Here is a 25,828-nt window from a genome sequence, read left to right as displayed (position 1 = left end):
ACACACACACACACACACACACACACACACACACACACACACACACACACACACCCCACAAGGCTTTAAAGAAAGTAGTACAAGTGCTGTGAACTCCATTTTACAGATGAGGAAACTGAGGAAGAAAGTGGCATTCTCAAGGCCCCTCCAAATCCAGGTATCCTGTCTTTGAGGCCAGAACTTTCCCATTACATCAGAGGTGATCTCAAAACTTACAAAATAGCCTTCTTTTCTGGGTAACTTTCTAGATGGGGGTATAATAGATAGAACACCGGACTTGGAATCAGAGGGCCTGAGTGTGAAGTATAGTTCTCATGTCTATTATGTGACCATCAAGGAATCATTTCAACTCTCTGGGCTTCAGTTTCCTTATCTGTAAAATGGAAAATTTAATACTTGGAAGTAAATAAGCATTTATTAAGCCCTTACTATGTCAGTCAGTAAGCATTTATTTAGCACCTACTATGTGCCAGTCACTGTGCTAGGCCTCTGGGGTTACAAAGAAAGGTAAAAGTCCCTGTCCTCGAGGAGTTCAATAGAGGAGATGTAAGTAATCAAGGTAGATACAGGCTAAATTGGAGCCAATCAACAGAGGGAAGGCACTTGAATTAGGAAAGGATTGCTGCAGCTAGGTGGCAAAGTGGATAGAGTTTCCTGGTCCTGGAGTCAGGAAGACCTGAGTTCAAATGTGACCTCATAACTTACTAGCAGTGTGACCCTGGGCAAGTCATTTAACCCTGTTTGCCTCAGTTGCTCACCTCTAAAATGAGCTGCAGTAGGAAATGGCAAACTGCTCTAGTGTCTTTGCCAAGAAAACCCCAAATAGGGTCATGAAAAGTCGGACATGACTGAAAAATGACTCAACAACAAGAAGGTGAAATTTGAGCTAGGACTTAAAGGAAGCCAGGTGGTAGAAATGAGGAGGGAGAGCATTCCAGGCATGGGGGACATCCAGAGAAAATGCCCAGAGTCAGGAGATGGAGAGTGTTATCCAAGCTTTTCAAGCACCAGCAAGGCAGCCAGTGTCAACTGTATCAGAGTACGTGGCAGGGGGTTGGGGGCTGTAAGATATAAGAAGACTGGAAAGGTGTATATGGGATGAGAGGGGATTATGAAGGGCTTTGAACACCAGAGGATTTTATATTTAATCCTGGAGGTGTTAGGGGGCCACTGGATTTTACTGGGGGCAGGACACGATCAGATCTGCCCCTTAAGGTCATTTTGTTTTTGTTTTCCTTTAAGGTAATTTTAACAGCTGAGTTGAGGACGGACTGGAGTGGATGGACATTGTAAGGAAAGTGTCTTTTCAAATTTGAAGCACTATAAAGCTGAAAAATTTCTAATTATTATTTTTGTTGCCTGTCATCTGTTATCCCAGATGGATAGTAGTTAGCAGGGCCAGTTCCACCTTCTTCCCACCCAACCAAAAAAAGAAAAAAGGGAGAAGACAAAGTTTATCTCTGCTCTATCTACTTCCCTCAGGAGGAGGAAGATGGGGAAGATTTCAGTTCAATATTAGGAAGAAAAAATTAAAAATAGAATTCACTCCATGTCACTGGTGGTGATTATGTTCAGACAGGGGCTGAATGATCATTTGTTGGGGAAATTGTAGACCCAGGATGGATGTTTGGACTAAATGTGACCTGTACCTTCCCTTCTAGCTCTGAGATTCTGAAATTCTAGGATCCCTGACTTCTAAGTGTCTCTTGATCTAGAATTCTGTCATTCTAACTTTCCAAGACTAGAAGTCCAGCATTCTGAAATTCTACATTCTAGAACACAATTGTCTTTGTTGTTACTTCTTTTGAGGACTCTTGCCTGCCTTTGCCTTAGGCCTGTGAGGCAACTTGTTTGTGGAGAACCTTGGGAGACAAGGCTCTGCTGTGCTCTATGGAATTAAATGTTGTTTGGTGGTTTGTTTTGTTTTTAGACTCAACAAAAATAAGCCCAGCCTTGCTTTGGGTTTTGTATTGTAGCCTAGCTCTTATATGTGTTATGGATGATTTCAGTCACTTATGTGACTCAAGATCTGCTCTGATGTGGGAGCTCAGTTGAGGTAGAAAATAGGCTAGTTGGTGCAACAGATTGCTGCACCTGAACTAAGAAAGACTCGAGTTCAAATTCTGCTTCAGACACTTATTAGCTGTGTGATCCTTTTAGCGTCTGCCTCACTTTCCTTATTTGTAAAATGGGAATGCTAATAGCACCTATCTCCTAGGGTGATTATGAGGATCAAATGAAATAACATAGGTACACTCTTTGCAAACTTTAAAGTGCCATATAAATATTAACAATGACAACAACTACTACTATTTCTACTAGTACTGCTACTACTACTACTACTACTACTTATTGCTAACTACTATTAATACTACTATTACTGCTAACTACTATTACTACTACTAATGCTGCTACTATTTCTACCACCACCACTACTACTACCACTACTACTACTTACTGCTACTATTACTACTACTATCACTATTACTACACTACTACTGCTAACTACCACTACTATTGCTACTACGAATGCTTCTGCTACTACTACTACCACCACCACTACTACTACCACTACTACTACTACTACTACTACTACTACTACTACTTACTGCTAACTACTATTACTACTACTATCACTATTACTATACTACTACTACTGCTACTACCACCACCAACTATCACTACTACTATCACCACAACCACAACTACCACCACCGCCACTATTACTACTATTAGTTACTGCCACTACCACCACCTTGTCCACATAAAGTGTGTCATTTGACTCAACTACAGGGTTCTCTCCGCTGACTACTGCTCAGTTCTTGCAGCCTAACATTTCCAGGCTTCTTGGAGCAGCCAGAAGACACTGAGAGTTTCAGTGAGGAGGGGAGTGGAATTTGGAGTCAGGAGACTTGGGTTCAAATCCTGATCTTACTATTTACTTGTAATAAGGCTCCTTGCAGCTCAATCCTAGGACCCAGTGAGGTCCTTGAAAAACAACCCCTCCAGTCCCACCTCTACTTTCCCTCTCCTCCTCCACCCTCCACCACAAAAGCTGTGCAGCCCAGGCAGCAGGGATTGGCCCAAGCAGGGTGGGTGCCAACCTGATGAGTCAGTCTCCTGTGTGTCTGATGGGGCTCCTCAGAGGCAGGCTGCCCCAGCCAGGCAGAGGCTGATAACAGCTTCATGCCTCTATTCTTTCTCCTTCCTGTTTGGTTGTAAACTGTTAACAGTTTTGGTTTTTTAAAAACTGTTTTTTCCACTATCTTCTTAGAACCCCATTGCTCATCTGTTGATGAGTAAACTGAGGCCCCAGAAAGGGGAAGGGACCTGCTTGCTCAAGGTCACCTGGTAATGCTAGAACCTAAACCCTAATTGCCTTAACTCTTTGCTGCATGCCAGCTGTCATCATCATCATAGCTTGCATTTATAAGCTCTTTATGGTTTTTAAAAAAAACTTCCAATTTATTTCTCATTCCCACTTACCTTTGTCCAAGAGTTCTTCCCTCTAACCCTAAAATTACTTTGTATTTACTTATATGTGCACTTATCCCATCCCCACCCTCCTGTTGACTATAAGCACCCTGAAGGCAGGGTCTTAACTTTTTGTCTTTTGACAGGAAAGCCCACCACAAAGGTCAAAACCTTATTATGTAAGTGTAAGAAATTACAAAGGTATTAACTTTTTGTCTTTGTATTGTAGTCTAGTTCCTTGCTTCTTCTTATCCCCATTTTATGTATGAGAAACTGAATCAGGGCTAGGTTGAGTAACTTGCTTATGGTTGCACAGCTAGTGTTTGAGAGGAGATACAACCTAAGCTTTCTTAACTCCAAGTCAATCTTCTCTGTGCACCCCATGACCTGGCTCACATGATGCTACTTCTTTTATATTCTGGGAGATGGGGAATCTTTTTCCAGTGGATCTAAAATGATGTTGAGTTGGTGGATGTTTTTTCTGCTCATGTATATAGTCTGTTGGGTTCTCAATGATTGTGGGTTGGGAGGGGATTAGGGAAGAAAGTGTGATGGCCAGTCTGAGAAGGGTAGAGATATCCAGACGTCCATCTGAAAACCCCTACATTCTAGTCTTGTCTGGGGCCCTTTGTGTGACCTTAAGCAAATCACTTCCCTGTCTTGGTATCCTCATCCATAAAATGGAACTAATAACATCTTCACTAGTCACTTCCTAAAATTGTAATGAAATTCAGATGATACAGGAAAGCCCATCACAAAGGTCAAAACCTTATTATGTAAGTGTAAGAAATTATATTCATTGTCCTTGTTGTCATTTCCTTCAGTGGGAGAAATAAGGAAAGGGAGAGGACTTTTCTCTACAGTCACATGGAATCTGGAGGGGGGAGGAATGGCATTGGGAGAGTACCACCCAAAGTTAAGTGGGAACTCTTCTATGCTGCTGCTGCTGCCACACCCCCTTCTATCCTCGACTTAGCATTCCCTGCACACACAACAAGGAGATTGTGTACGTGGACACAAACATAACTCACTTATTGAATATGTGTCAGAGAGAGTCCTAAGACTGTCAGAGCTAGAAGAATCCTTACGCCCCAGACCAGCAGAGCTGGGAGGGACCATAAGATGTAGAATGTTAGCACACAGAACACAAACTTTCAGAGCTAGAAGAAACCTTAGAACATATGTCAGAACTAGGTGGGATCATAAAACATGCAAAGTTATATCAGAGAACACAGATTGTCACAACTAAAAGGGACCTTAGAACATAGACTGTCAGAGCTAGAAGAGTCCTTAAAAAACAGTCTGAGCTGGAAAGGACCTTAGAAAGCAGAATATTAGAGCTGGAAGAGGACAAGGAGCAAACTAAAAACACAGCACATAGAATGTCTGATCTGGAAAACACTTAGCATGCCAAACCTGGAAGGAGCTTTAAAACCTGGAATGTCAAAGCCGGGAGATACTAGACATGACCAGAGATCTAGTCTAGTTTGTCTATTCTATTGAGAGGCAAACAAAGTTCAGACAGCCCAGGTGACTCGTTCAGAGTCTATCCTACTTCATTCGTCAGACAATCAATTAACACGACTCAGGGAGACCCAGGTTCAAGTTCCAGCTTTGCCTCTTATTTCACTTTGTCCTGCTAAATGTAGTTCTTAAGGCAGCTAGGTGATGCAGTGGATAGAGCAATGGTCCTGGAGTCAGGAGGACCTGAGTTCCAATCTGGCCTTAGACACTTACTAACTGTGTGATCCTGGGCAAGACCCTTAACCCTGTTTGCCTCAGTTTCCTCATCTGTAAAATGAGTTGGAGAAGGAAATGGCAAACTACTCTAGTGTCTTTGCAAAATAAATAAATAAATAAACCACCCCAAAACCCAAATGGGGTCATGAAGAGTCAGACACAACTCAACAACAAATCTATGTTAAGCTAGCTATTTCTACTATGATCGCCCAATCTGGAACAGAGCTCATAAGGGAAAATCCAATCAGGGAAAGCACATGAGAGAGGGAGGTCAGGAAGACCATTTGGGTACAGCCTGATTGACAGTAACTAAATGTCAGCATGAATCCTGGGCTCAGTTCTGGACTTAGCCCCGACACATCCTTTTGGTCTTGGGCAGGCCCCTTCCCTTCTGAGCCTGTTTCCTCTTCAATCAAATAAGGGAGTTGGACCCAAACACCTCTAGGTCCCCTTGTATCTCTATCATTCCTCTTCTGAGTTGGTCCAAATGCCTAGGGTTTGGTATCTCTACCCAGTCTCTATCCCCTGTGGTTCTCTGCCTACACCATCTACCTGGCTTTATGGACACTGACCCCATGTCTTCTTGGCTTACATTTATACCAACTGTCCTGACCTTTCTGGTCCCGGCAGTACCTGGACCTTGCTTTGTGGCCTTAGCCAAATCACCTCACCTCTCTGGGCTTCAGTTTCCTCACTTGTGAAATTGGACTGGATAGTCTCTCATTTCCTCCACGCTCTTACATTTCACAGACATAAATGTAAATTCCTGCAGTGGTGTTAAAAAAACAAGCTACAAACAAACAGCTACTTGACCAGGGAGGCAGAGCTAGAAGAATTCTTATGAAAAAGATCTGAGGGTTTCAATGGACTGCAAGCTTAATATCAGTCAACAGTATGCTAAGGAAGGAAGGAAACAAGCATTTATATGGCACCTACTATGTTCTAGGCACTGTGCCAAACACTTTTCAGTTCTCATCTCATTTGATCATTTGCAGAAACCCTGGGAAGTAGGTGCTATTATCATCTCCATTTCACAGATGAGAAAATTGAGGCAGATAGAGGTTAAGTGACTTGCCCAGGGTCATACATCTAATCAGTATCTGAGGCCAGATATGAGCTCAAGTCTTCCTGGCTCCAGTCTCAGGGGCTCTATCCACTGTCCCATCAGTCTTTGAATACATAGATAGAAGGCTAGGCTTCAGAGACAACTTGGATCAGCAGGGTGGGGTTAAAAAGTGACTGATTCTGGTTAACGTAGGGAAAAACTACCTTACAATATAAGTTGTTCAAAACAATTGGAGATGGAGAGTTGAGTGGGGGAAAGGTGAGAGTTCCCCATCACTAGATGGGGAAAGCAGAAACCTAATGGTCACTCATTGGAGATATCATTATACCCATCTCTGTACCTTTGCCTTGGCTGTACCCCATGCCTGGAATGCCCTTCCTCCTCACCTTGCACTGTGGGAAACCCTAGTTTTCTTTGAGACAACTCAGATATCTTTCTCCAGGAGGTCTTTTCCCAGTTCCCCTAGCAGCTAGTACTTTCCTCTCCAAGTCAACCAAGTATTTATCTACTCTGCATTTATGTTGTAAGTACCAATTTATATATGACATCTGTTGTTTACTTGTGTCTGACTCTTCATGACCCTGTGGACCATAACACACCAATATTGTCTATGGGGTTTTCTTGATAAAGATACTGGAGTGGTTTGCCATTTCCTTCTCCAGTGGATTAAGGCAAATAGATGTAAGTGACTTGCCCAGGGTCACACAGCTAATGTGTCTGGGACCAGATTTGAACTCAGGTCTTCCTGACTCCAGGAACAGCGCTTTATCCACTGAGCCACCTGTCTCATATACATGTGTGTGTATACACACACACATATTAGAATGTAAACTTTCTGAGGGCAGGTGCTATTTTGACTTTCTTTGTGTCTTCAACACTTAGCACAGTGCCAGGCACACAGTAAGCACTTAATAATTGCTAGATGATTGATGGATTGATGGTTTGGACAGGCGTCAGAGTACACAATCTGAGGCCTCTTTTGAAGTTATCTGTACTTTAGCTCAATAACATTCTGTGCTCCAAAGTCCCCTCCGGCTCTGCCAAACACAATCCAGTCTAATGTCACACTGCCTTACTTCTCCTAAGGCCTAGAGGTTGGGAGTTGGAGAGGGGTCTTTCTGAGGTTGACTAAGACTGAGCAAACAGCCCAGGGTAAGTGAAAGGCAGGGCTGCCCTTGGTTCATACAATGCCAGGGCACTTAACTCCTGCCTTGACAATGGGACTTCCTGACTAATCTCAGCCCAGGAGCTGCCCAAACAATGGGGAAGAACCCAAGTTTCAAAGGCCAAGGAGTCTTTACATAACAGGTCCCCAGAGAGAGGAAGTGAGAGGAGGGATGCTGTTGGGGGAAGAGCAGGGCCAGGGAGGGCTGCAGGAACTAGTATGGGGAAAGAAAGCTTCTTGGGGCCTGTACAAGGTGTGTACTCCCGGATTCGAGCACATGAGATGAAGGGGCTTCTCTTAAGGCCCCTGTCGAAGGAGAGTGTAAGAAGGAGAGGGGAGGGGATATTAGATGCTCTGATGTCAGCCTCTGTTGAGTTATCTCAGTGCCCTATATATCTAGCCATAGGTTTGAAGATGGCTTTGTGTGGGAAGCCCAGAGAACATTTAGACTCAGATTGGGATAGGAGCATCATTCTATATCACTCTGTGGCTTGGAATTCATCCAGCCAGCCACAGAATGCCAGATCTGAGAGGGATTGCAGAGCGTTTAGAAGGGGTTGAGGAAGATGGGGCAACTGTAAGCCTAGTAAAACACCAGGGAGAGACAGGAGACAGCATGTACCAGGCAAGCCAAACCTCTGTCATCACTTTGACCACCACCTCTCCTCACACCTGGAGATAGCCCAGGACCCTGAATCCAAGAGCTTTGGGAATATCAACCCCCAGACCATCAGTCCTGCTACTTTCAGCCCAGGTCCCATGGTCATCATTGAGAGGAAAGGTCACTGTGGAGAAGGGACCCACCTTCCCTGACACCACCAAAACCAATTGCTGAGCAACTCCCACCAAAGGGTAGGTGAACCTAAGAGCCCAGGACGTGGATCACCTTCTGAATTATTGGCCCCATACCTTGCTGGGCCCTCTCAGAAGCCAATCCAGGAGAGATGTCTTCTGGTAATTGCTTCCGTAGCTGTGGTGACTGAAGAATCCAGAAAAGAGAGTTCTCATCCCCCAAATCCTCAGCCCTGTCACATGCCTCAACATCAGAAAAAGATGATTTTGTCAGTAGAAATGCTGTTACAGAAGATGCATCTCCATCTCCTTTACTGACACTCATGTAGGCCCTTTACACTTGATTTGCAGCTGAAATCTCCTGCATGTGTTATCTCCTCTGATTAGAATGTAGGGCAGGTAGGTGGTGCAGTGGATAGAGGACTGGACCTGGATTCAGGAAGACCTGAGTTCAAATCATCCTCAGAAACTTCCTTGCTGTGTGACGCTGGGCAAGTCACTTAACCCCATTCAGTCTCAGTTTTCTCACCTGTAAAATGGTCTGGAGAAGGAAATGGCAAACGGCTCCAGGATGTTTGCCAAGAAAACCTCAAAAGGGGTCATGAAGAGTTGAATACCACTGAAAAATGACTGTACAACAGCCAATTAGAAGGTGAGCTCCTTGAGAGCAGGGACTGTTTGCTTTTCCCCATGTGCTTTGTATATGGTAAGCGCCAAATAAATGCTTTTTCATTCATTTGTGAAAGGGAATGTTAGAGTGGGACAGGACCTTAGAACACAGAATGTTAGTGCTGAGATGAACCTTAGAGCACAGACTGTCAGAACTAGGAGGGAAGGTAGGCAAGCCAGTCCAGGCGTCTCAGTTATGTGTGCTATGTTATCTTCCAAGACTGAAGATGCTCCCTGAATATATATAAAATCATGGATACTTTGTTATTGTTTTTCATTCACGACTGGCTCTTCATGACCCCATTTGGGGTTTCCTTGGCAAAGATACTGGAATGGTTTGCCATTTCCTTCTCCAGCTCATTTTACAGATGAGGAAACTGAGGCAAACAAGGTTAAGTGACTTGCCCAGGGTCACACAGCTAGTAAGCGTCTAAGGCCAGATTTGAACTCACAAAGATTAGTCTTCACCACTCCAGTCCAGTGCTATGCTACTGTGCCACCTAGCTGTCCCCATGGATCCTTTTGCAGGGCTTCTTAAACTGTGGGTCTGACCCCATATGGGATTGTGAAAAATTTGGCTACAATAAAAGGTTTCTGAATGCACAGTGACCAGTCATTAATAAAAAACCAAACCTGTAATGAATCAGAGGCATTTCTTGCCCAAGTTGCATCCACAATTTCACTGCAGCCTTGGTTCTGAACACAAAGCATATTCACTTCGTATTGTGCACGCCCTCAGGCCATACATATCACCAAGAAGCCCTGCTTTCCTGGACTGTATTCATTCATTCATTAGACCACAGTGTAGCCTGTGGTCTATGTAAGCAGTCATTCTGTTTCCTAGTGATTTGACAGGGCAAGTGACTTAGCCTTGTTAAGCCTCAAATTCTTCCACTCTAACAATGCAGGACTTGGGCCAGGTGGTCTTAGAGGTCCCTTCCTGGCCTAGGATCCTATGAAGGCTCTGCCACTGCTTCTAAAGTGACTGCTCAGGGCTTGGCCTAATACATTAGGAGAGTCATCTTCAACGATACATGTACAAGCAGGAGACCATGATGCCCTAAAGGAGGGAGGACTAGTGTTGAAGGTCACGGAGACCAGGGTGCAAGTCCTGTTATTGACACTAGCTGTGTGACCCTGGATGAGAGATCGAAACTTTTAAGTCTCCCAGGCATAAATTGTAGAACAATTATTAATATTAGGCAGCTAAGGGATATAAAGTAGATAGAGCCCTGGGTCTGGAGTCAGGAAGACCTGAGTTCAAATATGATTTCAGATATCCACTAACTGTATGACCCTGGGTAAGTCATTTAACTTCTGCCTCAGTTTCTCAACTGCAAGATGGGGATAATAGTAGCATCTATGGGTTTTTATAAGGATCAAATGAAATAATATTTGCAAAATGCTTAGGGCTGTGCCTGACATGTATTAGGTGCTATATAAATGTTTATTCCCTTCCTTTTCACTCCCCTTTCCCGCCTCTGATCTGAAATCTCTAATGGAGTTTCCCACACCAGTGAAATCAGGTCCAGCTTCCCCTCCAAAATACATTTACATCCAGAGAAGGAGAGAATTTAGGTGAGGGAAGGACAAGGGTAAGAGGATGATAAATTGGATTTCTCAAGCCTGGAGAAATTCACTTCTTCCAGGAAGGCTTTCCTGACTGACCTCACATTCTGATTGCTTCTTTGTTTCAGACTCCCTTGGTATTCCCCTCTGAATTCTAAGCTTTGCCCTCATAAATTTGTTCCTAGAATACACTGTATGCCTTTGGAATCATTCCATGAGTTCTTGAATTCAGAGACCATTTCCTAATCATCTTTGTCTCTCTCCAAAGGCTGAGCACACGTTCTTATAGATAGTAGGTTCATAGAATCCTAAAGGTCAGCTAGTCCTCCATCCAGAGACATGAAGTGACTTTCCTAAGGCCACATGGGCATGGCATGGGTATGGGAGTGACAAAGAGGCGATGACTTCCCCTACATGTCTGGAACAGTCCAGGACACAAGGACCAGCATGTAATAGTAGGTACTTAATAGATGCTGATGGAATGGTGAGTGAAGAGATGAGATGCTGCCATATTTATGCTCATTACTCCAAAGGCCCTTCACCAAACTTTGATGAAGCAGGTGACCCGGGTGGGCATCCTGGCTTTGCCACCTAATGTTTAGGTAGCCTTGGGACAATCATTTAAGTTCTCTGGTCCTCAGTTTCTTCATCTATAAAATGAACGGGGCTAGACTAGCTGACCTTTGGGCTTCTGTGTTTCTGTTCAGTTGTTTTCAGTTGCATCTGACTCTTTGTGATGTTATTTGGGGTTTTCTTGGCAGAGATACTGGAGCAGTTTCTCATTTCCTTCTCCAGATCATTTTACAGATAAGTAAAGCAAGGCAAACAGAGTGAAGTGACTTGTCCAGGGTCACACAGCTAGTAAGTATCCAAGTCTGGATTTGAACTCAGAAAGATGATTCTTTCTTATTGTAGGCCTGGCACTCTATTCATTGCACTCCTGGCTGCTCCTTTTGGGTTCTATCACACTACTCTATACAGTCCTGTGCTCAGCTTCTGGAGAGATACAAAGATGAATAAGAAAAGATCTCTGACTTCAAAAACATAGCTTATTCTTGGGGTGGGGAACCTGTGGCCTTGAGGCCACATGTGATTTTCTAGGTCCTCAAGTGCAGCCCTCTGACTGAAACCAAACTTCAGAGAACAAATCTCCATTGACTCACTGTGACCCTGGACAGGTCACTTTCTAGTTGTCAGATCTGTTTCCTTCCTTGTACCATGAACCAGATGAGCCACAAAGGTGTCTCTTCCAAGTCTTGTAGTGTGTGTTCTAAGTGCCTCTTCCCAGCTCTGGCTTTCTGTATTCTAAGGCCCCCTTCCCAGATCTGACTTTCTATGTTCTAAGCCCCCCTACCCTGCTCTGGTGTTCTATGTTCTAAGCCCTCCTTCCCAGCTCTGGCATTCTGTATTCTAAGGCCCTCTTTCCAGCTCTGGTTATGTTCTAAGCCCTCCTTCCCAGCTCTAGCATTCTGTGTTCTAAGCTCTCCTTCCCAGGTCTGGTGTTCTATGTTCTAAGCCCTTCTTCCCAGCTCTGGCATTCCATATTCTAAGCTCTCCTTCCCAGCTTTGGCATTCTGTGTTCTAAGCCCTTGTTCCCAGCTCTGGTGTTCTGTGTTCTAAGCCCTCCTTCCCAGTTCTGGCATTCTGTATTCTAAGCCCCCCTTCCCAGTTCTGGCATTCTGTGTTCTAAGCCACCCTTCCCAGCTCTGGAATTCTGTATTCTAAGCCCCCCTTCCCAGTTCTGGCATTCTATGTTCTAAGTCCCCCTTCCCAGCTCTGGCATTCTATATTCTAAGGCCCCCTTCCCAGCTCTGGCATTATATGTTCTAAGCCCTCCTTCCCAGCTCTGGCATTCTGTATTCTAAGCCCCCCTTCCCAGTTCTGGCATTCTGTGTTCTAAGCTGCCCTTCCCAGCTCTGGAATTCTGTATTCTAAGTCCCCCTTCCCAGTTCTGGCATTCTATATTCTAAGGCCCCCTTCCCAGCTCTGGCATTCTATGTTCTAAACCCTCCTTCCCAGTTCTAGCATTCTATGTTCTAAACCCTCCTTCCCAGTTCTGGTGTTCTATGTTCTAAACCCTCCTTCCCAGCTCTGGTGTTCTATGTTTTAAGCCCTCCTTCCCAGCTCTGGCATTCTATGTTCTAAGCCCTCCTTCACAGCTCTGGTGTTCTATGTTCTAAGCCTTCCTTTCCAGCTCTGGCATTCCGTATTCTAAGCCCTCCTTCCCAGCTCTGGAATTCTGTATTCTAAGCCCTCCTTCCCAGCTGTAGTATTCTGCATTCTTAGCTCCCCTTTCCAGCTCTAGCATTCTGTGTTCTAAGCTCCCTTTCCCAGCTCTGATAATCTTTAATCTGAGTCTATGATGTGGTTGACATTCTGAGCACAGGCAGTTGGGAGGATGGTACAAATAGGACATTACATGTCTTCTCTAAAATCTGTTGATGTATCTTATTCCTTTCCTATCCCTGTCCAGAGCCATGAACCTGTGGGTCTTGCTTCTCCTGGTTGTGGTGAACCTTGGACGAGCCACCTACAGGCCCCTGGAAAAACCTCCCTGTGATATGGTAAGAAAGTCCCCTTGAAAGAGAAGACATTCCTGAATCAAGAGGCAAAGGTCAGCTTTGTGAAATGGGAACACAAGGGGCTTCATTCAGGACTCTCCCACTCCCCCATCCCTGGCAATATCCAAATAGACTGAATGGCCAGTTGTTAATGACATCACTAGTCAGATTCATGCTTCAGGTAAGGGTTAGACAAGATGACCTCTAGGTCTCCAGCTCTGTGATTCTAGATAGGGAATGAAAATATTCTCTAATTTGATAGATTGGGAACTGACGCTCAAAAACGTTAAGCAATTGACCTTTGGTGGCAACTACCGTGTTTCCCCGATAATAAGACCTATTCTGAAAATAAGCCCTCCCCCGAAAATAAGCCCTATTGAGATTGCTACTGTAGTGAAGGTGATCCCCTGTGCTACACGCTACATTACGGTGCCCTCTGTATGCACCGTTCCCCCCCCCCCCCCGGGTGAAATGCACGCCCGCGCTCCGAGCTGCATCCAATCAGAGCTGCAGCAGTGAGCGCGTCATCCTGTTCTTCCCCAGTGATTTGCTTGCTGGTACATTTTTTTGTTCACATTTACCTGTTTATTAAAATTGCTGTCAATGTTCATTAAAATAAGCCCTCCCCTGAAAATAAGCCCTCTGGTGTTTTTCTGTCCAAAAAAATTAATAAGACAGTGTCTTATTATCGGGGAAACATGGTAGTCATTGGAAGAGCCAGGTCTGGGACCCCATTTCTCTGATTCCTAGACCAGTAAGTACAGTTTGTAGAGAGCAAAGTGTATCTACTGTAAATATAGAGAATTTTGTGGGGCCATATGCAAGCATCAAGATTAGTGAGGTAAGTAGTTCCTTTCCCCAAGCTGAATGAATGCTTTCCCTTTCTTCTGCTTTGCAAACTATCTAAACACAAGTGTCTAAAACCCAAAGTCTCACAAATACCTTCCCATGGGTTTGACCACTTTGTTTATTCCACTTACCCCAAGTCATAGGCAACTTAACATTCACTTAATTCTATGCTTTTAAAGTGTAATATTCCTTTTGCCCTACTCTCCTCAATGACACTTCTGACTTGGATCCCCAGAGGGCAGCAACCTTTCCCACAGGTTCTAGGGGTATCCTATGGGACTACACTACAAAAACGATAGCTTAGAAGTCCCCATGAGAGTGTTTCCTATTAACATCCCAGTAAACACAATTCGCTCAAAGCAAAAGTATTTAATAAGATGGCATGGTAAGAAAAGAAGCTGAAAACCCCCATAAAACCCAAGTATATATTCTTCCACAAGTACACATATGAGAAGACTGAGCACAAACTTAGTGTACATTGATTGAATGAGGCATCCATGTAGGGATCTCATGTTCACAATCGTTAAGTACTTATTATACGCAGGTACTTCGGTAAGCACAGAGCACACAGGAATACAAGTACAAACGGACAAATGACAGTCCCTGCCCTCAAGGTGCTTTCATTCAATGAAGGAAGACAACCCATAAAAGGAAGCAGGTTGGGACTGGGAGGTGGGGAGAGAGGACAGGAGGAGAAGGTACCCTGTAGGAACATGTTCTAGAAAATCTAGAGTCAGGAGTGGATAGTACAGAAAAGGAAGGAAGACGTGGCCCAACCAATCAGAGAAAGGGGCTGTGGGAGCAGAGTGGGTTTTTTCTTCCTAATGGAGTCCTTCCAAAGGTCCTAATGGGTACAGCATTTCAGTTGGGCCAGATGTGCAGATCTCCGTAGCTCAATTCTTGATTGCCAGGGATAACTCTTCTCTTGAATCCATAATCGGCTCTCTTTTCTATTGCCAGAGATCATGCTTTTGTAAGTTATTTCCTCCCTTGAGCGACTGCCACTCTATATTTGTGTGTATACATACATACATATATACACATACAAATATATACATATAACACACATATATTATGCATGCATATATGTATATACATCTAACACACATATAATGATATACACACATTTGTATATATACATACATGTGTTTGCTTATACATGTTATATTATAAATACAATACAAATAAATATAAATACAAATATAAATTATATATACAGTATGTTATATTATAAATACAGATATGCTTATTTATATTTATACAAAAACATATAAATATCGACATTTATCCAGAAAATCTGTTTCTTTGCTCCCTCAGCTGTGCTCCAAATTTTCCAGTAGCTGAAAATGATGTCTCCCTCTAGACAAGTAGCTCTGATATTGGGATCTATGGCCAGTGCGGGGTGGGGGGGGAGGGGAGAGAAGAGAGGTAAATCTTATTCTTCCCCAGGGGTGGTACTCTACAATTGCTCTGATCCTGGGCTGCCTTATACTCTCCAGCTGCTTTAAACTCCCCAACTTCTGAACACTCACTATTTCCATTGGCCCCAGGCTTAGCTACTTATAGGCCTCTAGGCTGTAGCATATTTTCTAGGTGTGAGAACCTAAAAAGAGATCCCTGAGTATTAGTCAATTGGTCAACAAGCATTTTTAACACCTTGTTAGCATATTAACACTTCACCTGTGATTCCATCTTGGACTATATCAGCTGAGGTGGGGAGGGCTTTACATAAGTCACATTTGATGGCCACTGTTCAGAAAAATCTTCCTATTTTCAGATAGGTACAAATCTCTTCTTGTTCAGTTTTCAGTCATGTCTGACTCTTCGTGACCCCATTTGGGGTTTTCTTGGCAAAGATACTGGAGTGGTTTACCACTTCTCTCTCTAACTCATTTTACAGATAAGGAAACTGAGGCAAACAGGGTTAAGTGACTTGCCTAGAGTCACCCAGTCAGTAAGTTTCTGGGGCCAGATTTGAACTCACAAAGACTAGTCTTCCTGACCCCAGACCCAGTGCTCTAGCCACTGCACCACCTAGCTGCCCTCATGTCTGAAAGTGACCAAATTAGTTTTGCCCCCGATGAAAAACAGCTTACTAGTTATAGCCATGTAGGACATTAAAAAGCCAGAGACACCTTGCATTCCAGTGCTTGTAAATGGCAAAGCTAGGTTTGGGAATCCAGGCCCCTTAAGACCCAACGTGCTGCATGGTGTATTGGGCTTCTCCAATCCCTTCTGTCCCTTGGAAGCAACACAGGCTAAGCCTTCACCCTGGTCCCAGAGCTCTGATCCTGGCCTGGACAAAGCCAAGGCTGGCCCCAGATATACAACAATAATAATGGTGATAGTGAGATTCATACCATCCCTACTATGTGTCAGACACGGTGTCAAGTGCTTTACAAATACTATCTCATTTAATCATCACAACAAACCTGGGAGGCAGATGATAACATTATACCCATTTGAGGGAATTGGAGGAAACTCAGGGCACTCACACAGCTAGTAAATATCTGAGGCTGTATTTGAATTCAAGTCCCCCTAACTTTGGGGCAGCCAGGTATGGATGGAGAGCTGTGTTTGGAGTCAGGAACTCATCTTTCTGAGTTCAAATCTGACCTCAGACACTTACAAGCTGTGTGACCCTGTGCAAGTCACTTAACTCAGTTTCCTCATCTGTAAAACGAACTGGAGAAGGAAATGGCAAACAACTCCCATATCTGCCCCAAGAAAACCCCAAATGAAGTCAGGAAAAGTTGGACTTGACTGAACAACAAAGAAATTTCCTGGCTCTAGGTCCAGCACTCTGTCCATCATAAGACCTAGCTTCTTCTGGAAAATAGAATTCTTCTTGGAAGAGGTGGACTTTAAACTTGGGTAGGGTTTGGAGAGGAAGAGGAGAAGTATGGGGACTCCATGGGGGTGAGGGAGCAACAATGTATTAGAAAAAGGAATAAATAGAGCATCTAATTCTTAAGTTCAGAATTTCGAGTTGGGCAGGACCTGAGGACATTTAGTCTAATGCCCTCACTTTACACAGAAGGGAACTGAGGCATACAGGGGGCCACATAGCTATTAGGCAACAGACTTAGGACTTAAATTCAATTCAACAGATATTTATTAAGCAAAATGTGTGTGCCCTCTGCCCAGACTAGGGATAGAAGGATGAAAGCCAACATAGTTCCTGTCTGCAAAAAGCCTACTCTCTACTCATGAAATATTTGGTTTGGTGCTCTGACCCAGAAACATACAGGGGAAAGGGAGCATCCAACCTGGTCCGAAGAGAGGGGAGGTATCAGGGAAAAACTGAAGAGAAGACTGGAAATGTCTGATGGGAGCAGATTAGGGAGTGTCTTAAATGCCAGACTCAGGAACCCAGACTTAACCCCCAAAGTTCTCCATCAGAGAGGAGGAAAGTTGCACAGGTTGTATTCTTAATATTGAGTCTTTCTGAACAAGTTCAATGTTAGTTCTAAATCCAAGCAGGTACCACTGCTATTAGGACAGGGTCATTAGGTTTAGTTACTAAGAAGTAAGATTTCTGAGTAGTCAAAGTATTCTCCCCAAAACTTTTTCCTTCAACTCTTGGGGATTTTTTGTTTGTTTGTTTTTGCTTTTTTGGAGGGGGGTAGGTAGGGCAATTGGGATTAAGTGACTTGCCCAAGGTCTCACAGCTAGTAAGTGTTAAGTGTCTTAAGGCTGGATTTGAACTGAGGGCCTTCTGACTCCAGGGCCAGTGCTCTATTCACTGCACCACCTAGCCACCCCCCTTCAATACTTGTTGAAAACCATTCTCAATTTTTCAGCCAAGAAACCTGGGTTTGCGTTTTGGCTGTCCCACTGCCTCGATGTGTGACCTTGGACAAGTCCCTTTTCTTCTCTCAGCCTTGGTTTCCTCCTTTCTTCATTGAAGTGGTTAGATTAGATGGTCTCTAAGGCCCCTTCCTATGCTGACATTCTTCATTCTGTGTTCTCTGTTCTGAAAGCTCATTCAGCTGATATCGAGTGTTTCCAAACCTGTATGACAGGAGGCAGCGTGGGGCAGTGGATGGAGCCGAGAATTAGGAATCAGGAGCCCTGGGCTTCAGTGAGGCTTCTGACTGCCCTAAGCAAACTTCCACAATCCCTTTCTCTTCTCTGGACCTCCTTTTCTTCTTCTGTAAAATAAGGGCATTGAACTTCATGCTCCTTGTCAGCCCCAACCCATAAAATAGAGTTCTATGGTTTTAATAATATAATGAAAGCAATAATCCTAGCCAGGGGCTGACTAGAGCCAGTGATGAGAGGCCATTATTAAATTTTCACTGTGAGCATTTACATATAGGAAGTTAGCCAACACTCTGAATCAGGGCATGATTTATTGTTATTTTGATTATCTAGACTTAAAGTAGACGGCTGGGTGGTTCGGTGGATACAGCGGTGGGCCTGGAGTCAGAAAGACTCCTCTTGCTGAGTTCAAATCTGACTTCAGATGCTTACTGGCTGTATGATCCTGGGCAAGTCACTTAACCCTATTTGCCTCAGTTTCCTCATTTGTCAAATGAGCTAGAGAAGGAAATGACAAACCTCTCCAGTATCTTTGCCAAGAAAACCCCAAAGAAGAGTCAGACATGACTGAACAACAAAAACTTAAAGTAACAGAGGAAATTTTAATAAGGCAGATTGAACTTATAAATGTGTCATGGTTATATTTTTCTTTTCAATGAACTGGTTGTTAAACGCCTACCAGCATCTCATCAACCCCAGTCTTTATTTCTGTAGCTGTTCAGTATCTACAGAGGGGTGTCCTCACAACCCTGAATGATCTGAAATGAGCTCCCATTTTATAGGTGAAGAAACTGACCTTCAGAGAGATCATCTCTTGCGTGTAGCCACACAATTGGGAAACAGCCGGACTAACATTAGAACCTAGGTATTCTTGACTCTGGCCTCTGACAATCATGACTCGTGTCAGTTTGGGCCAGTCATTCGACCTGCGGGTCCTCGTCTGTAAAATCAGAAGGTCGGACGGAAGGGCATCTGAGGGCCCTTTCAGGTCTAAATGTATGATGCCACAACCAGGACTGATGCTCACTCCACTCCATTGTGCTGTCTCTGGGAAGATGGGGCTTCTACCCTTGTGTAGTGTAAGGGGGAGGTAGGAGATCACAGAGGGAAAGGTCACATAGACAGTGAGAGATTTGAACCCGAGTCCTCAGACTCCAAATCCAGTGCTCCTTCCCCAGTGATGATTCACTCTACCCTATGGCCAGCTAGGAAGGAGGTGGCTGCATGCATTTGGCCATGTGGAAATGATGACCCAGCTTAGTTAATCAACACAGGCCCCAAAGGCTGAGTGCTGGGCCAAGCCTTGACAGTGGTAGAGGCCAGAGCCCTGGGGCGGGTGTGATGGCCCATCTGGCCAGGACGCCTCATCTGGTTCCAATGTTCCTTCATCTTTGACAGCCCAGGCTAGAAGCCCCTGACTCAGAAGCAAGCCGAGCAGCTGTAGCAGGAAGGAGATCCATGGCTCTGTCCTCCTTTCTCCACCAAGCCCTTCCCCATTACTAGCTGCTTGCTCCCATACATCCTGGTTTCTTAAAGCCACAGATTCCTCTCTTCCTACTTTCAGTCATGAGATATCCCGTCTCCCACCCCCAAGATGCACAAGGGATGATCAAATGTAGAGTTATAAACATCCCAACCATTTTTTGGCCTCCTTGCCTGCCTACCTATAGTCTCATACCTGGAAAGTACTTTCTCAGGGCAGCTAGGTGGTGCAGTGAATACAGTGCTGGCCCTGGAGTCAGGAGAACCTGAGTTCAAAGTTGACCTCAGGCACTGCTAGCTGTGTGACCTTGGGCAAGTCACTTAACCCCAATTATTTAGAAAGAGAAAGAAAGAGGCAGTGAGGTGGCACAGTGCACAGAGCACCAGCCCTGGAGACAGGAGGACCTGAGTTCAAAGTTGACCTCAGACACGTACTAGCCATGTGACCTTGGGCAAGTCACTTAACCCCAATTATTTAGAAAGAGAAAGTACTTTCTTCTTATTTCAGCTCAAATGCCACCTCCTTGAAGCCTTCCCTTATCACCACCACCCATGTTGAAAGTGTTTTCTTCACTTCAAAAATATCCTCTGTCTGAATCTCTCCTTTGCCCACATCTCCCTCTACTTCACCCCCTCTGCATGCATGCTGCTGTAAGCTCCTTGAGGACAGGGACTGTGTCATTTTTTAAGTTTACATCCCAAGTATCCAGCCCAGCTTCCTGTATAAGAAGGCAGCCAATAGCTGTTTCATGAATGATTCCACTGCTCAATCCCTCCTTTTTGTTGTTAGTGTCCAGTTGCTTCATTCGACCCCATCTGGGGTTTTCTTGGCAGATAATGGAGTGCTTTGCCATGTCCTTCTACAACTCACTTTATGGAGGAGACAACAGAGGCAAACAGGGTTAAGTGACAGGTCTCTTAACTCAGGGTCACACAGCTGGTGAGTGTCTGAAGCCAGATTTGACCTCAGGTCTTCCTGACTCCAGGCTTGGGGCTCTAACCATTGTGCCACCTAGCTGCCCATTGTTAATACTAGCTCTCATTCATTTAAAGTTTTAAGGTTTGCAATCCAATAAACATTTATTAAGCACCTGTGATGTAAGTGCTAGGAATACAGTTAGTAAAAACAAAAACAAAAAAAGACAGTCCCTCTCCTACAATCGAAAAGGTGAGAAAACGCACCAAAAGAGGCAGGGGGGAAGGGGGAGGGACTGGACAGAGGGGTGCCTGGCTTTGGGGCATCTCGTTCCAAGGAGCTGAAGCCAGGTGGGACAGCAGATGTAAGGCCAGAGTCCAGCTACTGTCCTCTCTAAAGGAAAGCATCGGGAGGAATCTGGTACTCCACCGTCCCAAGGGGAGAGGGGGCAGATTCAGTCAAGGTGATGAGATTAACCTGGGAGGGGAAATGCAAGCTCTTGGGAGTTGAAAGTGTCTTTCCAAGAACACATCATCTCATTTGATTCTCACAACAGCAGGAGTTATCACTCTGCTCTTTTGATAGATAAGGAAGCTGAAGTTCAGGAGGGGTCATTGACTTACCAAGTTGGTAAGTGTCCAAGGTGGAATTCCAGCCCAAGTCTTCTTGGTTCCAAAGCCAAGGTTCCACTCACTAGAATATACTGCCTCCCTGGCCCAGAGAATGCATATAGCTTGCCCACACAACTTGCCTATTTTATAGATGAGGAAACTGAGGCTTAAGTCTATTACTAAGGATTTATGAAATGCTTGCTATGTGTCAAGCACTGTTCTAGGTTGTGGGGCAAGTATGAAAAAACAGTTCCTGAGGTTGAGGTGAAATGACTTGCCTAGGGTCACGCAGCCAGTAACAGATGGAATTTGAACCCTGACCATCTAACCCCCAGACCCAGTGCAGCTCCCACTATGCTAGAGTGCCTTGTCTTAGATCTTAGTAAGAATCCAAGCCTCCCTTGGTTTCCATCCTTGGCCCAGATGCAGGCGACAGGATAGGGGCCAAGTCAAAAATCCTCTTCCTTTTGAAAAAAGAAAGTTACAGTTTGAGCCTTTCCATAGTGGCTGGGCCAGGAGCAGAGGAAAAGGGTCCCAGGGAAGGAAGACAATCATTCCTTTCCTGTTGATCCACCCAGCCTTCACCGTCACTTCCTGAAGTTTACCACACGAAGCAGTCGGCCCTATAAATAGATTTCCTGGAAGCCACCCCTGGGTTTTTCACTGGATCCCCGACAGAGCAGGGACCACCTGCTGGAATGGCAATCAGCCTTCCCATTCACTGCAGCCTCCTCTACTCTGCTCTGGACCTCAGAGGCAGAAACACAGAAGCGGAGAGAGGAGTGACAGGAACCCTGGATGGGGAGCCGGAGGGCCTGGGCTTGGCTTCTGGCTCTGCCCAGCTGTGAGCAAAACACTTGTCCTCTCTTGGGCTCAGTCTCTTCATCCACATAATGAAGGTGATCGTGCTTGCGTTCCAAGGCCCCTGCCAGCTCCAGACTGTGTCCTAAATTCTACGAGTCCTAGGCCCAAACTAACCCTCAGGAAGTGAGCTTGCTTCTGCTGAAGCTTCTGGTGAGCACTCATAAACTCTGTTTGGTCACTGGCTTGTGCATAAAGCTCAAGGAGCTTTTGTCAGCTATGAATAAGGAGCTCTGGCTCTCTATCCACATCTCTGAGAGTGTCAGGGCCAAAGCTAAACAGACCACATGGAAGGAGGGAGGCAGCACTGTGCTGTGCATTGGGAAGAGAGCTTTGCTTCGACTCAGGAGACACCTGAGCATATCTGAAAAATCTATTAAACTCTGACCCTCAGTTTTACTCACTTGTGAAATGGGTATAATAATATCTCTAGCTCTTATCTCCCAGGGTAATTTGGAAGCTAAAATATGTTAATGATATGTTATGTTAAAAAAAAAGTGTTTTGCAAACCTTCAAGGGCACTAGAAATGTTAGTGGTTATTCCAAGGGCGTGATGCAGTGTCATGGAGAGATTGCTGGGTCTGGAGTCAGAAGACTATGGTCTAGTACCACTAGTGTGACCTTAGGCAGGTCATTTCACTGCCCAATGTCTCCAGGCAACTTTCTAAGACTGCAAATTACAGATGATTGTCAATCTTCATCAGTGAGGGGAGTTTCCACATTGGGAGTTCTCCTACGTTGGTAATATCATAGACCTAGAGCAAAACCAAAATAATTTACTGCTTGATTTCCCAAGGTTATTGGGAGGGAAGTGTTTTGCTGACCTGATGTGAACTATTAGATGTTGTGAGGGTCAATGAGATAATATATGTAAAGTATAATTGCTACCTTAAAGCCCTATATAAATGCTAGCTAGCTAGCTGTAGTGGTAGTAATGGTAGTAGTAGTAGTGATGGTGGTGGCAGTGGTAGTAGTAGCAGTAGTTATGGTGGTGGTGGCAGTGGTGGTAGTAGTGGTGGTGGTGGTGGTGGTGGCAGTGGTGGTAATAATGGTAGAGTGATGTTGGTAGTGCTGGTGGTGGTAGAAGTGGCAATAGCAGTAGTGGTAGTGGTTGTGGAAGTGGCAGCGATGTGGTGCCCTAGAAAGATTGCTTCTCTTGAAGTCAGGTGTTCAAATCTGGCCTCAGACACTGACTAGCTGTGTCACCCTGGATAAGTCACTTGGCCTCTGTCTGCCTCAATTTTCTCATCTATAGAAAAAGGAAAAATAATAATAGCACCTGCCTCTGAAAGATTGTTGTGAAGATCAAATGAGATGAGAAGCGTAAAGCCCTTAGCACCTAGCACGCACTCCATCGCTGTTAGCTCTTGTTATCGTTGTAGGAGTAGGGGCATCAGGAACAATTCCCATTGCCCTGGCCCTAAAAGTGCAGCGAGCCCTTCCCCCCAGCAGTCCTGTGGGGGAGGGAGTACCTAGCCAGCACCATTTCTGCAGCTCTCCTGTCTTAGCCAATGCCTGAGCCCATAAAAGCCAAGATCTCGGCAAGCACATGCTGCTACGGCCTCTAGTTCCTATGGAATCAGATTAAAATGCAGGTGGGAAGTGTTTAACAAAGTAAGTCATAAATACAGAAGAACGCAGATAATGTTCATTTGTGGTTTTCCAAGTCAATGTGACTCGGTCCAGGCTTCTAGTTGTGTTTGACACCCCAGCTGTAAAGAGAAGCTTCAGGCCTTGACCTCTATATACACTATTGACCATGAAAGACCCCAAACTTTACCTTGCCTCAGAATTTGCATCAGAGTATACATGCAATCATAGAATCAAAATGTCCTTTTAACTCATGGGTTAAAATATATAAGAAATGTGGGGCTGAAGAAGGTGGGAGAGAGCAGGCTACAGCTGAGGGGTGGACCATGTGCTCCCCTAGTGATGCCTTCACTAAGGAGAGAAGAAGGAAGGGAGGCTTACAGGGAGGGGAGGGGTCCCCTGGACAAGGTGCCCAAGAGTCACATAGGATGGGCAGGCTTGGAGGGGGCGAGAGCTGTGCTGATGGAGGGAGTAGCAACGCTAATGAAGTCACAGATCCAGTAGAGAGTGGCAGTCCTTTTAACTCACCAGGAAGGTTTTGGCACTGAGCTTGGTCGTGTGTGTGTGTGTGTGTGTGTGTGTGTGTGTGTGTGTGTGTGTGTTTGTGTGTGCGCGCGAGCACATGCTACAGACTCATTTGCTTATTATGTGAAACATATGAGAAATCAGAGGCCTGCATCTGGAGGCAGAGGTCCTGGGGTCCTAACTGACTGCAGCAGATGGTGAGAGGCCTTCACACCATCCCATGTGAGCCAAGAATGGGGATGTTTAGCCAGGAGGAAAGAAGACATGGGCTGGGCAGGCATGCTGGAAAAGAGGACTTGTATGGATGGCTGGTTGGAATGGATTGGCTTTGTTCTTCATGGTCCCAGAGGGCAGGAGGGAAGAAGTTTTGGAGAGTCCATATAAAGGTAGAATGGGCTTCCCAGGAGACAGTGGGTCCCCCCTCCCTGGAGGTCTTCAAGCAAAGGCTGAATGGTTTTTTTAATGGGAAAATGACATTGGCAGACATGCGCATTAAGATGGAAAGAAGCAGGGAATAAGCATTTCTATAACACCTACTGTGTGATGGGCCTTCATCCTCACAACAACCCTGGGAGGTATGTGCTATTATTATTATCATCCCCATTTTACAGATGAGGAAACTGAGTCAGATATAACTTAAGTGACTTGCCCAAGGTCACATAGCTAGTAAATGATTGAAGACAGATTTGAACTCAGGTCTTCCCGATTCCAGGCCAGAGCCCTATCCACCATGCTACCTAGTTGTTCTGCCAAGTGTTTGAAGGATAGAAGGTAATGAGATTGCCTGGAACCATGGAGTCCAGTCAGGAGCCTATTGCAATAGTCTTAAGAAAGATAATGACGACCTGACCTAGAGTAATGAATGGAGAGGAAGGGACTGATGGGAAAGATGGTACAGAGACAGGATCAAGAGGAGTTGGGAAGTAATTGCCTGTTGGGGGCAAAGGAGAAGGCAGGGTTCAAAATGTTTCTGAGATTTTGAACCTTGGGCCACTAAGAGAGAGTGGGGATATCATAAACAGAAACAGGGAATATAGGAAAAGAGGCAGGTTTAAGGTGAAGAGACCTTAGAGGTTGGCAACTAGGTGGCTAAGTGGTTAGAGTGTTGAGACTGGAGTCAGGAGGACCTAAGTTCAAGTCTGGCCTCAGGCACTCACTAGCTGTGTGACCCTAAGCAGGTCACTTAACCCTGTTTGCCTCAGTTTCCTCATCTGTAAAATGAGCTGGAGAAGGAGATGGTAAACTGCTCCAGTATCTCTGCCAAGAAAACCCAAAATGGGGTCATGATGAGTCAGACACGACTGAAAATGACTGAACAACAGCATCTAAGAGATTGGTTCACTCATCCCTCCTGAATACCTCCTGTACAATCAGCCCCATGTTAGGCTTTTCCATGAAGGAAACAAGAGAAAGAGAGGATACTTCCCACCTACTCTAGAAAGTTCTTAAAGCTAACTAAGACTGTACTGATATCAATCAGCTAGAGTTTACTAAGCACCTACTTGTGCCAAACACTGTGCTAAGCTCTGGGGACACAACGAAAAGACAGACAAAAACGTGCACACAGAAAATTAATCATCTTCTCTCTAGGAGCTCACAGTCTAATGGGAAGGACAATATGCAAACATACAAAGAAACTATAGACAAGATAAATTGGGGGAGTCACAGAAGGAAGACACTAGGAGAGGCTTCTTGTAGAAGACTTCATCTGAGACTAGGACGAAGCCAGAAGGCAGCTGTGAGGAGGGATAGGGAACAGCCAATGGAAACACTTGGAACGGGGACATAGGGACCATGTTTGAGGACCAGTCAGGAAGTCACATCCAGAGCAGGGGGGCTTGTAGAACTGCTCCCAGCCTATATTGCTCTGATTGGGTCTCATCTGGAATAGTCTGTCTATTTTGGAGCAATATT

The 25,828-nt window shown here is 44.9% G+C and overlaps 1 protein-coding gene across 15 annotated transcripts in view; it reads left to right on the top strand.

The window, feature by feature from the left end:
• The window catches only part of LRRC32 (leucine rich repeat containing 32), a 127,324-nt gene that overhangs the window by 19,840 nt on the left and 81,656 nt on the right, over positions 1–25,828 (top strand). For 9 of the 15 annotated variants that reach the window (XR_011165017.1, XR_011165013.1, XR_011165012.1 and 6 more), the window contains one exon: positions 12,949–13,039. Coding sequence is in view for 8 of the 15 variants with exons in the window: in XM_069070895.1 (XP_068926996.1) it covers positions 12,949–13,039 (91 nt within the window). In the remaining 7 variants the exon portion in view is untranslated. Of the gene's footprint in view, positions 1–1,242; positions 1,290–7,111; positions 8,890–12,948; positions 13,040–25,828 lie in introns of those variants that run through there. The other 6 variants (XR_011165014.1, XM_069070891.1, XM_069070893.1 and 3 more) reach the window with 3 other exon arrangements.

Source organism: Petaurus breviceps, unplaced genomic scaffold, assembly GCF_028583685.1.
Source record: "Petaurus breviceps papuanus isolate PSGF00001 unplaced genomic scaffold, PetGlider_PUasm1.0 90823, whole genome shotgun sequence".
Lineage (NCBI taxonomy): Eukaryota > Metazoa > Chordata > Mammalia > Diprotodontia > Petauridae > Petaurus > Petaurus breviceps.
Note: the sequence above shows the minus strand (reverse complement) of the source record. Positions and strands in the feature narration are given on the sequence as shown.